The following is a 14,917-nucleotide window of genomic DNA, read 5'->3' on the forward strand; positions in this document are numbered from 1 at the left end:
GATGCTATTAGAAATGTGTCTTAATCATTAAATAGGATTTAGTTCTTTTTAAAATACATTTGTTAGGGTATCATTCAAGGCACTGGAATAACTTGTAGATGTGGTGAGTTGACCTTGAGTAGCCACCAGGTGCCCACCAAGCTGCTCTTTCCCTCTTCAACTGGACAGTGAGAGAGGAAAATATGACAAAAGGCTTTGTGGGTCTGAGACAAGGACAGGGAGATCATTCTGCAATTACTGTCGCAGGCAAAACAGACTTGAGTTGGGGAAATTTAAATTAACTTACCACCAATCAAAAGTCAGAGTAGGATAATAAGAACAAATCTTGAAATACCTTGCCCTCACCCCTCCCTTCTTCCCAGGCTCCACTTCACTCCTGAACTCTCTGCCTCCTCCCTGCAAGCAGCACAGGGGCACAGGTAATGGGGGTCATGGTGAGTTCATCATGTGTTGTCTCTGCTGCTCCTTCTTCCTCACACTCTTCCCCTGTTCCAGCATGGAGTCTCACCCAAGGGAGACAGTCCTTCACAAACTGTTCCAACGTGGGCCCTTCCCACAGGCTGCAGTCCTTCAGAAACTGCTCCAGTGTGGGTCCTTTTCACAGGGTGCATCGTTCAGGAATGGATTGCTACAGTGTGGGTCCCACATAGGGCGACAGGTCCTGCCAGCAAACCTGCTCCGATGTGGCCTATCCATGGGCTACAGCTTCCTTCAGGGCACATCCACCTGCCCTGATGTGAGGTCTTCCACAGGGTGCAGGTTAGCTATACTCCTGTCTCCCAGCTGCTCCTGCACAGCAGTTTTTACTCTTTCTTAAATATGTTATCACAGTGGCACTACCACTGTCGCTAATTCAGCTTTGGCCAGTGGTGGGTCCATTTTGGAGCCAGCTGGCATTGGCTCCATCTGATGTGCGGGCAGCTTCTGGCATCTTCTTACAGAAGCTACCCCTGCAGTGCCCCTGCTACCAAAACCTTGCCACGCAAACCCAATACAGTAGATAAGGTAAATGTCAGTAAGCAACTGATGTAATTCTATATTTAGTGGTGTTGCAGGTCAGTACTGGTGAATAGAAAGCTTTTCTACTATAAAAAATAAGGAAAGAGCTGGCTGCTTTGTCCTTTTGAAAAAGCATAAGGTTAAATAAAACTGGTAATATAGGTAGGTGGTGGTTGAATTTATCTCATAACCCACATTGGTGAGGTAGAGGTACCAATGAAACAAACCTGATAGCAAAAGATAATGGATAGTGGAACATAACTCTTGTAAAAGTGGCAGCACTAAACATGTTTACCAACTATTTTCATCTAGGAAAAGTACTTAAGTAACTTCAACAGAATTCTTAGTAGATTATTGAGTGTTGGGCACTTAGATGTGTGCTGTTCAGAATCACTGAATATGGTTTGAAGAACATCACTAGATCAGTCTACTCTGGCTGAGCCTTGAATATATCCAAGGATGAAGAGTGTGTTAACTTGCTTAGGCCTCTATTCCCAGGCTGCTTTCATGGGAGGGGAGGAGTATCCTGATATCTGACTGGAATTTCCTGTGGTGCAATGAGTACCAGGTGCCTCCCAGCTATCAGAGTGCACCCCTCTGAGAAAAGCCTGACTCAGTCTTGACTCAGTCTTCTCTGTACCTTCCTGTTATGTCATTCAAGACAGTAATTATCTCTTGCCTTCCTGAGGCTGAGCAAACCCAATTGTCTTCCTGTGTTCCAGTCCCTTAATTTGTTGTTGGCCTTCCACTGGACTTGCTCTAGTATGTCACTGTATAGTCCTGAGGATCCCAGATCTGGACACAAGTCTTCAGACTCAGTCTGACAAGTGCCAAACTGAGAGGAAGAGTCACTTGCCTTGGCCTTCTGGTTGCTGTCTTGCTGCTACAGCCGAGGAAGTGGTTGGCCACCTCTGCCACAAGGGCATAGTGCAGTGTGTTGCCCACTGTTGTTGTCCACCTGTTGTCGGCTCTGGTTGTACACCAAGACTCCCAACTGCATTTCTGCAGAATTGCTCTTCCCTCAGTTGTCCCCCAGCCTGTCTTGTTGTGTGGGATTCTCTCGTCTGGAAAATACTATCCGTAGCTGTGAGCCTGGTGTTCAACTGGTTCTGTACACGGTTGTTATGACCCACTACCCAGTCTTTTGAGGTGGGAATGGGTCAAAAGCCTTGCTAAAGTCAAGGTGTGAACAGTGTCCATTTCTCTTGCCTTGTCCACAGAGCTGGCTACTTCTTCCTCAAAGGCAATTAATTGACTTTGAACATGTGCTTTGTGGTATAAAGAGCACTGCTTGAGATAATTTATGAACAAATCCCTTCCTTATAGGCATATACTGCCAGAAGCATGGTAGAATAAGTTTTAACAGCATCTAAAAAATGGGGATAACTTACTATAGTAATAGAGGAGTTCTTTAATGACTACTTATTTCTGTTGACAGTGGCCAGAATCCTCTGCTGAAGAGCAATAGAAGGTGATAATATACCTTTTATTCCTAGGATCTAGCTCCTGGTTTTGTTGGGGGTCTATGCTACTTTCCTTTGCTTGACATAGTGAGAAATCTAATAGCCTTTATCAGTAACAGTACACATATGCTTTTAAAAATTATTTTGAAGTTTAATTTGGATTCATAGAGATTATGTATATATTTTCCACTGACCAGAAAGCAATATACCTGGAAGGATGCATCCTTCCTAGTGTGTGGGAGACCTGATTTGCAATAATTGGAAGAGCATTATGTATTCTAGTGTTGATACAAAGATCGCTGTTACTTACTATCATGGTTTAACCCCAGCCAGCAACTAAGCACCATGCAGCCGCTCACTCACTCCCCCCCCATCCAGTGGGATGGGGGAGAAAATCAGGAAAAGAAGTAAAACTCCTGGGTTGAGATAAGAACGGTTTAATAGAACAGAAAAGAAGAAACTAATAATGATAATGATAACACTAATAAAATGACAACAGTAGTAATAAAAGGATTGGAATGTACAAATGATGCACAGGGCAATTGCTCACCACCCGCTGACCGACACCCAGCAAGTCCCCCAGCGGCGAATCCCTGCCCCCCACTTCCCAGTTCCTAAACTAGATGGGACGTCACATGGTATGGAATACACTGTTGGCCAGTTTGGGTCAGGTGCCCTGGCTGGGCATGAGAAGCTGAAAAATCCTTGACTATAGTCTAAACACTACTGAGCAACAACTGAAAACATCAGTGTTATCAACATTCTTCGCATACGGAACTCAAAACATGGCACTGTACCAGCTACTAGGAAGACAGTTAACTACATCCCAGCTGAAACCAGGACACTTACAGATATATTGATGCTTACTTAATCTTCTGGCACATGATGGCACACTGAATTTTTTACAAATGCAGAAAAGAGCTCCTTTCTGAGAACTTCAGTTGTTTTAGTTCTTATTTTTGAATCTGAAAACCTTTTTGCCTCCAAACTTGTGCTATAGCTGTTACTAGACATCAGAGGAAAAGAAGTAAGTGTTTTTACACTTACAAAGAGGATAAAGTTTAGCCTGATGGCATGTGTAAAAAGCTTCATGGCAATTCTACTTGTGGAACTAATTGTTCAAATGAGAACCTCTTTTTTGATATGTAAAGGCAGCTGAAATACTCTCCTATTCCTTGTGCAATTGTGGTTTTTAGTGTAAATTTTTTTCATGATTTTTCTAGTAGTACTCCAGTTTGAGAAATTACTTCTCCCGTTCTTGCTCTCTTGCTCTTTTTCACTGGTTTAGAAGTTGTGGGACCAAAACAAATGCCCAGGTTCCTAATTTCTTATACGTTCTACTCCTCTGTATTCATCCATCAGGTGGGTATATCTTTGGCTTAAGATCAGCAGTAAAAAAAAGCTTGTGTAGGCAAAACAAGCTCTTGAAGCTGTGCAGTGTCAGTAATTCTACTACACAAATTGTATCAATTTCTGCTAAACTAAGTTTTAAAACTGCCTTGGAGATATCATTACTTGCTCAACAAACTCTGGGTGTCTTATACCTTGGACTCCCTTTGTGGTTGTCAGTAAAGAACTTCCCTAGTTCTGGCCTTTGCTTTGGTAGAAGGACATGCTCATATGTTCAACTTTGCATCTCAGGCTGACCTTTTCTAGCAAGAGATTCGGATGAGCTTTGATTCTTGCAGGAGGCTTTTGTTCCCTGTTAAAGAGTATCTGTGCAATATTGTCTGCATTAGAGAGAAAATTTGAAGCTAGCTCCATAGTTGGTGGAAAGAGTTGCAGTATAATTGTTTTAAACATCCAATGTGAAGCTTTCAAAGGGTTGGAAAGACATGATGGCAATAAAATGCGTAATGATCTATAACATTTATTAGAGTAGAAAAAAAAGCCTCTGGATAACTTCTGATATCCCTCCTTGACCTTTCTTCTCCAAAAGAGAATACATATTGCTTGGAATATTTTTTATTTGCTGAAATGGGTAAGAAAACTGAGACTAACTGCAGTGCTGTAGGCTACAATCCTAATCATAAGATGAGAATATCTGGTCACTGAATAGTGGAAGAAATGCATCCGTTACTATACTAGCTAATGAAGACTGTGTTGTATGGGAAAATGGGAACCAAACTATCTGCTATGAAATTTCCTGCCTTTTCCTATTGGAAGGGAGAATTAAGCACTGAGAAAAAAAGAAAACCAAACAAAACCTGTTTTTTCAAACTTTTATACCAAATATTTAATGTCATTGTCTGAACTGGTAAAGGCTGTTAAGATTTTGAGTGGACAAAGCACGTGCAGTGGCCATTTACAGAAGACTTGAACAAAATGAGTAGTATTGAGAACCTTTTAATGTCTCCCTAACTTTGAGAAAATACTAGCAAAGCACTTGCATATTTTTCTTCTGGTGATTCTCTAAATGGCCACATTGCTTTCTGTGTAACTCACTTATACTGAATCTAATAGAAAATTTCAGCAGCTTTTCTTGGCACTGTGAGTGAATCATCTCTGATACACTTGAAGCAGAATGGAATCTGCAAAGAGTGATGGTTCCCCCTGAAATTATGCTTTAATTCTTGGCTTTACCTTTTCTTTTTTTCATGCTATCACTTGTTGCTTTTTTCTTTGGTAAGTAAATTGTAGCTTCCTCCATGTTAACAAAATTCAAAAGCATTTGATGTGGTGCACCTGCACAACGTATGCTTACTCCCTTCATGTAACTCTTGCAAGCAATTTAGAAGCTCAGCTCTCTTCTGATCAGTACTGGCAAACTTATATGCTAAATGGTGATGCTAAAGTAGACAACCTTTTCGTCAGTGATTTCTTGTAGACTTCTGTAACTGGAATGAAACGGATTTAGTCATGAAGATGAACCAGAGATTCTAGCATGCTTATGTATGACAGCTTAATACAACTCAGCTTTTGATTCCCATGTGACTTTATTTTAATGAAGGTATTAGGCAAAAGGGACATTTTCTAACCCTTTATGAAATGGTATTTGAGAACAGTTCCAGAAAGCTTGAAATCAGTATTGACTGAATCAGAAAGGAAACAAGCTAAACTTCACTGTATTAGTAGACATTTAAGTAGCAATTAGCTTTACCAGCTGAAGGCAAAGTTGGAGAGAAAACTTTCTTTTGTGTGTGGTAACTCTTCTAAGGCTAATGTTTGATGGACTACAGAGGATGAGGATTTGAAAATTATTTCACATGTGTATTTCAGAGACTTATTTTGTACTTTTAAATTTTTTCGTCTATGAAATTAAACTGTAAACTGCATAGCTATTTCTGAGAAGTTAAAATTCTTTCCTACTGATTGCCTTTAAAATAATAACCAGATGTGATTCCCTGGCTACTGAGGCTTAATATTCACTGTAATTTGCATATAGCCTTCATTTTGTTTAATTGTTAAATTGCTAGGAATTATTTTTGAGGGCATAACTGAGGTAAAATAAAATGTTTGAAAACCTCATTAGGTGAAAATTATTCTTTTATGCAACTGATTGCTCATTAGAGTATTCTCCAGAGTGAAGTGTGTCTTCCATTTATTTTGCTGTTGCTTCCTGAGAATGCTTTTGAAAAGTATGATTAGAAAATCTAAGACTTTCTTGATTGGGATTAGACTCTTAAATTTTGTAGTGACTCTTGAGGACTTGCTGTGTGCTTCTCAGCACAATGTATTGTGACACAATTTTCTTTTGTGTAGTCTTTGATAGAGTTAATATAATCAGATAAATCCCCACCCTTCAATATACTTTTGGTTTTGATTTTTTTTTTTTTTGAGAAGAGGTGTGCTGCATTAAACTCTGGAAGTCTCACTTCATCTTTTTTTTCATATAAATTATGTTTAGAGTTGACACTCTTGGGTTTTGTATCATCTTTAGGATGTCTATTTTGAAATAAAATTATCAGAATTTTATTCCTTTAATTCTTCATTCGTGTTGTGGTTTAACCCCAGCCAGCAACTAAGCACCACACAGCTGCTCACTCACCCCCCTGCCCCTGCCAAGTGGGATGGGGGAGAGAATTGGAGAAAAAAAAAAATAGGTAAGCCTCATGGGTTGAGATAAGAACAGTTTAATAGAACAGGAAAGAAGAAACTAATAATGGTAATAACACTAATGAAATTACAATAGTAATAATAAAAGGATTGGGATATACAAGTGATGCACAATGCAATTGCTCACCGCCTGCCGACTGATGCCCAGTTACTTCCTGAGTGGTGATCCCTCCACCCTCACTCCCCCCAGTTCATATACTGGACATGACATCACATGGTATGGAATACCCCTTTGGCCAGTCTGGGTCAGCTGCCCTGGCTGTGTCCCCTCCCAACTTCTTGTGCCCCTCCAGCCTTCTTGCTGGCTGGGCATGAGAAGCTGAAAAATCCTTGACTTTGGACTAAGAACTACTTAGCAACAACTGAAAACATCAGTGTGTTACCAACATTCTTATAGTGAATCCAAAACATAGCACTGTACCAACTACTAGGAAGACAATTAACTCTATACCAGCTGAAACCAGGACAATTGGGTTGTACTTTTTCCTGGGATTTCAGTCATTGCTTATAGAAGCTGTACATGTGCCAAAACCCCCTACCTTTAACACAAGTGATGTTATTTTCCCATTCACCAATATTTAAATTCCAGTGAAAATTAGGCATTTTGGCATTACCAGTAGTGTATTCACACTTACCTCATTGTTGTAGCTGATCTACAAGATGTATTAGAAGTCTTATGTGGAAAACCAGAAAGATGAATTCTCCAAGGCTCCGTGTAGTACAGGCAAAACACTGTTTTATACAGGCATTCATTCAAACCATGTGCCACATATCTGCTTTTTTTCCTTTCTCAGCTGCCTCTGATTTTGTTTGCTACAACGTCTTGTATTTTTTCTGGCTGTCATATCTTCTCTCAGTTTTTGTGCATGCATACTGTTAGAGGTGTTAAGTGGCTGAAGTAATGTGTCATTTCAGTAGCTTATGTATGTTTATAGCACCCTAATTGACTTGGGAAAACTTGTTTGAGTGTACATTTCTGTAATTGTGTCCAAATCTTGAATGGTTCATTTTCTAGAAGTGGTGCACCATCTCCAAAGAGGACATCTATTAGTGCAAGATCCTCAGCGAGGGGCAGCAGAGATCATTTTACTGGTGAATCATACACAGTGTTGGGTAAGGTGAACTTTTAACTTCTGTTAGAGGTGTAATGCTGTGGAAAGGCAGATTGGGTAAGAATTTGAGGGAAAACTTGTGATTGTTCAAGGCTGGGTACTTGATGCTGTGCTGCACAGAGGTAGTTTTGCTACAGCAAGTGTCTTCAGGTCTGTTGAAGCTCTTTATTACAAAGCTCTTAGTCATTAACATTCACTGCTATTAAATGTGAATTGATGTTAAATGTATCTTGTCTTAATGAGTGTAAGTAAAAACTCTCACTGTTCTATTTTATATTTACATTCTGTTCTCTTGTACATGAAATTTTTTGTTCCTTATAGTTTAGATTTTTGTATTTCTAAGCCTTCACCTTAAAATAAAAGAGAAGACATCACTGGTGCCTATAAGGAAGCAAGCATTGTAAGGTACATTTAATTATAGCAACTAAATATATTTTTTTTTTTGGTAGGAGACACTGCTATTGAAAGTGGACAGCATTACTGGGAGGTGAGAGCCCAGAAGGACTGCAAATCCTACAGTGTGGGAGTAACATACAGAAACATGGGGAAATTTGACCAGCTGGGAAAGACGAATTCAAGCTGGTGCATCCATATCAACAACTGGCTGCAAACCACACTTTCAGCAAAACATAACAATAAAACCAAAACTCTAGATATACCTGTTCCAGACAGAATAGGAGTATACTGCGACTTTGATGGAGGTAAATTACAATCTTAGGAGATTGAGCTAAAACTTAGTTAGCTATCTGTGTCAAGTTGAAGCAGTACAAGGCTGAAGTAGTACATTACTTCCAGATTGATACAATGTTTTGTGAAAATAAGGCCCAAAGCTGTTTGCCATAATACTGCTTGTAATGTCATATGACCTGGGTTCACCTGTGTGACAGAGCTACTAACTGAGAATTTTTCAGTCATGTGGACTGTATTTAGTGTGTTTTGGAAACCTTTCCCTGGAAGAGAGTCAATTTTACAAAAAGTTACACAGCAATAACATTTAAACATGTATTTCAAATTGTTTTCTGCCTCTTTTAGGTCAGCTTGCATTTTATAATGCAAACTCAAAGGAGCTGTTACACACCTTCAGAACAAAGTTTACCCAACCATTGTTACCAGGCTTCATGGTCAGTATCTGTAAAATTTTGTTCAGTTTCTAGTACTGAATTTGGTTTACTGAAGACATAATTGTTTTTTGAAGGAAGAAACTGGGAGCACTGTTTTTGGCTAACAATTTAGAAGATGTTTAATTGTTTTCTTTTTGATTTCATGTGTGCTTATAATAGCACTCCAATAGGAGAAGTCTGCACCTGGATGTCTCAGCTATGTAAATAAAAGTCATTAAATTTTTATAGGGTAAATTAATAGCACATTCCTGTAGCTGATGAGCCTGCTACAATAATTGACCTGAACTGATGCAGATAGGAGCCTGGGATGGTGCAGACTGTCAGAGCAGGTGTCATGAGACAGAACAACAGCAGATGCTTCCCTCTGAGATGCAAGACTCTACCTTTCAAATCTTTAGAAGTTCAGTGGGATTTTCTTGCCAGTCATTTCGCTGGTCTGCATAACTTTTTTGTGGTTCTATGCTAATCAGTGAAAACTTGCTGCAATTCTAAAGACTCAAACCTTGCAAAAAATGCATAGGAAAAGGACAGGGTATAGGTCTGGGAAAACTTAGGAATCTGGAGGAGGCTAGAATGCTAGTTCATAGGACCAACTCAGTTGCCTAGGCACTGATCTCTAGCCTCTTGTAATTCAGCCCATAGAAAGCACAGCATGACAATTTTAAAGTATAATTATGCCAATTAATACAGTTGATTCTTCTTTTGGGCGTGGAGGAGGAATGGAAAAGTAGTAACTTGCTCAGGCAGCCTTATATCTAGCATTTCCAAACACCTGATTTTTCACTTGTATCAGACAGAATTCCTTTCACAATTTCTGCTGTTGGCTAGATGTACTGACAATAGGAGTCTAGATTGTTATAGCTATTTATTTGGAGGTGACTAAGCAAGTTGCCTTACTGATACTTTTCAACATACGGGGAACAGAAACAGCTTCAGAACTGTTGGGATACGTGTTAGTCATCCCAGTCAGCATTGCTAAGGCTGACTCATTAAGTCAGTTCCTAAGGCATCCAAGGAAACATTTGCATACCACACTTCAGCCTATTAGTCTGCATCTCATACAGCCCCTAGTACTTAGTGATAGCAGCCTTGTAGACACTGCTTCGGTTAGCCTGAACAGTTAAAATAAAAATGACAAGCTCCTTAATTACAGCTCTCAAATTTATTCCTAAATGTGGAGATACATTCCTTCCTGTAACTCAGTTGTAGAATAGAGGTCACTGGCACCTGTGCCCCTGAAGCTTCTCAAAACATAATTTTTTTGCACTATGTTACATAATTTTGTCGTATCATACTAAAACTAAGCACTGCTTTCAGACCCTGGAACATAGTGTGACTATTGCTTTTCATTGTCATTCTAAGTACTTGCTGCTAGCACATCAGTCTTCAAATAAGTTTTCCTATTAGGAGCAAGTATTTTAGTATTAGATCTTAGACTTTGGTTATAAACTTAGTCATAAAGCATAGTATGTGAAGTATCTTAGACTTTATGGTCTTAAAAATTAGCTTCTGTGTGATTAGAATTTTTTACAGGGTACTGTGACTAGAGAGCAAGAGAGAAGACAAATGCAGCTGCAGGATAAGTTTTGTGTTCCATTGTGGAACGGGAGAAGAGAGATGTAGATGATTCATGATGGTCAGAATATCGATTTTTAATTTTTTTTTTTCTTTTTTTCTCCCTTAGATCTGGTGTGGTGGGCTTACAGTGAGTACTGGATTGCAGGTGCCAAGTGCTGTGAAAACGCTCCAGAAAAGTGAAAATGGATTGAGTGGTTCAACAAGCAGCCTAAACAATATTGCCTAGTAATGTCTATTAAACACTTCTATTGCTGAATGGTTTTTTTTCTGTGTAGCTGCTACTCACAGAAGCTTGTGAGCATTGGATTAAACTGGGTTTTCTACCTATTGCTGTTTAAGGCCTTGGGTGCTGATAGTGCAAAGGTTTGGGGCTAAAGTATTGGGAACCTACTGTGAATCCAGACAGAAATGTCAGACAGAAAACTGAACTGTTGCCTATTTGAAAAACAAATAGAGAAATCAAGACCTGTAACTATGTACTTTTCTAATACTGTATTTAAGCATTTTGTTATGGACTGGAATATTACTTTTGTTATGAATATTATTTTTCTATGAAGAATATGACATACCATTTTCTTAGCTCTCCTAACATGAATTACTTGATGATAATATATTTTATTATTACCGGGCTTACCATTAGAACTTGTGATATCAAACATGCATTTCAAAAGAACATTAATTTGCTATCCTAGCCTGGTAAAACATCACAGCAGTATGATTTCAAAAGAATATTATAAGAAATTGTAGGCTTGATATGAAGAAACAGTAAGAGCAGTCTGTGATTCTCCCCCCGCCCCACTACAAAATCCTCCTATTTCCCATGAGTAACTCATTTAAATATCATATATTTAGAGTTTGGCTCCTGTTTATCACAAATTACAGAAAATGTAAAAATATAAAGGTATTTAAAAACATTCTTATGTCCTCAGTGAAGATGCATTATGATAGCCAGCCATTGAGCTAGGAAGTATTTCAGGTAAGAGGTTCAGAACCAAAAATCCAGAGCTTTTTAAAAACTACAGCATGGTACTGCTGTCTCAGAAGCTTTTAATTTTGGGTCATCTCTTGGCTTTCCAGTTTTGTGACATTATTCTAATTGGATTTGGATAATCAGCAATTCACACTGTTCATCAGATGTGAATGACGAATTGAATCTTTGTCTGCCGATAGCAAAGCTGTCATGCAGCTGAGGCTGGGAGCGAGGGTGTGAGAGTTTCAGTTTAAATGCATCTCTCCAGAGAAGATGGTGTGTGGGGAGGTGCTATTGCTAAAACACCTTTCAACTTTTTCTCAAGCCAGCTTCAAGGCTGGCTAAGACTTCTCAAACAGCTGTGTCAATATCAAACTGGCTTTGAGCAGAAGCAACACTAAATTCCTGGTGATGGGGCAGTACCCTCTGAGCCCAGGCACACATTTTTGCTACTTGTTTTGACTAGCCTAGTAAGGATTCCTGGAACATTCTGGATAACCAGAGAAGTCCAAAAATTGCATGATTTCTTTATCTGGCAGAAATGTAGCTGATATATATAGCATCCCACTCTTAACTTGCTAGCTTGTACCATATGCCATATATATGTGGATATGAGACTAGCTTTCAGAGGATCATATTCTAAAGGATCTCTTTATAGCCTCCAGCTTAATGCCTTCCCCCTTTTTTAAGGACAAGGAAAAAGTGGAAAGCGAGCAAATGCTTTGCCAGCTAACATGATCTGCTTCTGGATCTGCGGTTATACATTTTGGTTCACAAAGGAAGTGGAATGTTGAGGCTGGGAGTTCCATCATCTCAACTCATAGTTGGAAGCTTAGTAACAATAGTCAAATGATTCATAATAGTAGGAGAGCTAAAAAAAATCATGTTATATTCTTCATGGAGGATCTCAACTTTTCAATGAGAATTACTTGTGTATTATAGACTGTTTAAATCTGCTTTCTTCCCTCTAACCAAGTCCAGGAGCCTAGAAATAATGTTTAGATACGCACTTGAATCAACTGTTTCCGAACTGAAGATTTTTTCCTATTATCACCTGAAAAATCTTTCAAATTCATGGTGACAGGGTCCATAATGAATTGGCTCCTTTCCTACAGGGCCAAAGTACTTTTTCTTCTGTCTATCTTCTAGTCCATAAAGACACAACCATCTAATCATGTTAAATCTTGTTAGTATCAATGTGTCCTTTGTGTCCATCAAGATATCTCAAGAGAATGAGAAATCCCCTGAAACAACTCATAATTAAGTGGTTATGATGTTCAGCAGAAAAATTAAATTTTCTTCTTACTTTCTAGAGCAGGTATTAAAATTTTTGTTTCTATTGAGAAATCATGAAGTTGACAGGATGGTTGAGCCCTTAATGTTCATTTTATATCTGGAAGTTGAGTGTCTCTAAATATTTGCATTGTGAACAAAGTTAGCTGTAACCTCTTTTGCAGGGGGAAGTGCAAAGCAAATCCCAGTTTAACTGTACCTTCCTCTGCCAGTTTAGTGTTTTGAAACTTGGGTCTTGAAACAAAGATACTGGAAGGTGACACGGTTCTTAAATGAGCAGTGTCTGAATCTGTTTCATACATTACCTACAGATGTTGTGATTACCCAAATAGTCTGTGTGGTAATCTTAAGTATTTCTTACTCATTTATTTCCTTTTTACTGCAATGAACACCTGTCTGGGACTTCTAGGGGCTCAGCTGCTGTGAATTCAGTGGTATGTGAGGGAGTGAGACTTGCATGCTTGGACCCTGGTGGTGATCAGAGAGAGGAGAGTTAAGGTGGATGCTTCTTGTTTTGAGACTTGTTCTATTGAATGACTGTGGTAAACAGACATCTAAATAGACTAGTACCTGTTCGTGCTGCCCAGTCAACAGCTTGATCTTGGGTGTTCAGCTACAGTTCCTATTTAAATTTCCCTTTTTAGAAAGAAAGGGAATGTTTACAGTAAGTTAATGTGTAGTCAGAAAGAACCACGAGTAATCTCCAACCCTACATAAGAGCATTTAAATGACAAAGTTTTTTTAGCAAGATGTAGTGCAACCTTTTGATATGCACAATGTAAAAATGTAATTTTTCTTTAACAGTTAGAAGAAAGCTTGAAGTATTTCATACTGTGACTTGTGACTTGCAAGTTTTAGTTTAACTGATGTCCTAGTTGTACTTAACATGTGACATTTTACCCTTAAAGGATGAATTTGTTCTATAATAGTTTGCACAGGTGTCAAATTTTTGCTGCTAACAGCTAGTCTAATTGTTTTTAGTAAATGGGGATATGAATAATTGCCTTAAGCACTTTAGATTATTTTTTTCAGACTTTTCTTTTTTCTGAGCTAGTATCTGTCCAGTACCAATATATTGGTGATACTTTGTTGCAGTTGGTGCACTGTTTGTACCTGCAGCTAGGGAGGGATGCCTGCAGCCTATGAAATTACATTTTCCTCGGGGAATCCGCTTCAGGGATTGGAAGGGTTGTTCTTTGGCAATGGGTTAGACCTTTTGAAAGTCTGTAGTTGTGCCCTGCAGTTAATGCTAAGTATAACATGCCAGGTGACTTTAATACTGCCTGAGCCTCTCTGCTCTGGAGCTGATGCTGTTTGGTGGCTAGACGGGAGTTTTCTTCTGTACAACCAAAATGAGATTTTTTTTTTTTAAATAAAAATTTGAATACTTATGACTGGTGGTCTTTCAGAGTTAAAATACCTTCAGAATAACTTGTGAGGAACTGAAGGTTTCCCTTGAGTTCTTAATACATCAGAAAACTGTAACTTTCATTGCTTCTTTGGAAAGCTGTACAAACTGCAGCAAGGGCTGTTAATTTCAGAAAGTGTCTAGGTGATGGATGCTTCTCCAGATACCAGATATGGATGGCAGAGGGTGACAGGTTTATTTCTTTGGCCATCCTCTAAGTGGGAGAAGTAGAGGCTAACGTCCAGATCCTGTTTCCTGCCCCCTTGTGCTCTCCCACGTTTCACATTAAGACCGGGGAAACTAACCGGTTCCCTGAGGAGGAACATCTGACGTAGCAGTCAGTATCTCAGTCTGAAAAGGATCACAGGTAATGACGTGATGCATGGTCTAACAGACCACGGCAGCCAGTTCTGTTGGTCAGTGCTCGCCCGCCTCACCTGAGCCCAAAGGGTCTGAACGGGGCGTTCAGCCTGGATGTGGTTTTCTTCCCTCGCCGCCTGGGCACTGGGCCGAGCAGGGGTGACCCTCCGTCGCCTGCTGCTGCCGCCGTCCGTCGTCCTGCCGCGCCTCCCGCTGAGCGGCCGGTGCGGGGTTTAAGCAGCCGTTAACCTCGGCCGTACCTCGGGTCTTCTCTGTCAGCGCTGCGGCCCCGGCCCCTGCGGAGAGCACCCCGCGGGAGGGGGGAGGCCGCTCGCTGAGCGGCAGGGGTGCCTTCGAGCCCGCGGGCTACTCTGATGTCTCCGACTTGTGTGCGATGCGAGCTTTTTGTATTAATACAGACGTTTGAAATCTGACGTGCCGAGGTTTTCCTCGTTTTCTCTGCTTCTGCGGCGGGGTTCGGCCGGCGGGGGCGGGTCTCCCGCTGGGGCGGGGCCCAGAGACCGTCTGCTGCCGGCGGGGGGGGTGGCACCACTCCA

At 40.1% G+C, this 14,917-nt stretch overlaps 1 protein-coding gene across 2 annotated transcripts in view; it reads left to right on the top strand.

Moving 5' to 3' along the window:
* Positions 1–13,636, top strand: part of FSD1L (fibronectin type III and SPRY domain containing 1-like) — a 35,992-nt gene extending 22,356 nt beyond the window's left edge. Inside the window, exons 10-14 of one of the 2 annotated variants that reach the window (XM_010565212.1) lie at positions 2,438–2,470; positions 7,534–7,631; positions 8,080–8,331; positions 8,663–8,751; positions 10,436–13,636. In XM_010565212.1, the coding sequence (XP_010563514.1) occupies positions 2,438–2,470; positions 7,534–7,631; positions 8,080–8,331; positions 8,663–8,751; positions 10,436–10,555 (592 nt within the window). In that variant the 3' untranslated portion in view covers positions 10,556–13,636. The remainder of the gene's footprint in view (positions 1–2,437; positions 2,471–7,533; positions 7,632–8,079; positions 8,332–8,662; positions 8,752–10,435) is intronic. The other variant, XM_010565213.1, reaches the window with a different exon arrangement.
* Positions 13,637–14,917: the final 1,281 nt, after the last annotated feature.

Source organism: Haliaeetus leucocephalus, unplaced genomic scaffold (assembly GCF_000737465.1).
Source record: "Haliaeetus leucocephalus isolate CR32 unplaced genomic scaffold, Haliaeetus_leucocephalus-4.0 Scaffold187, whole genome shotgun sequence".
Taxonomy (NCBI): Eukaryota; Metazoa; Chordata; class Aves; order Accipitriformes; family Accipitridae; genus Haliaeetus; species Haliaeetus leucocephalus.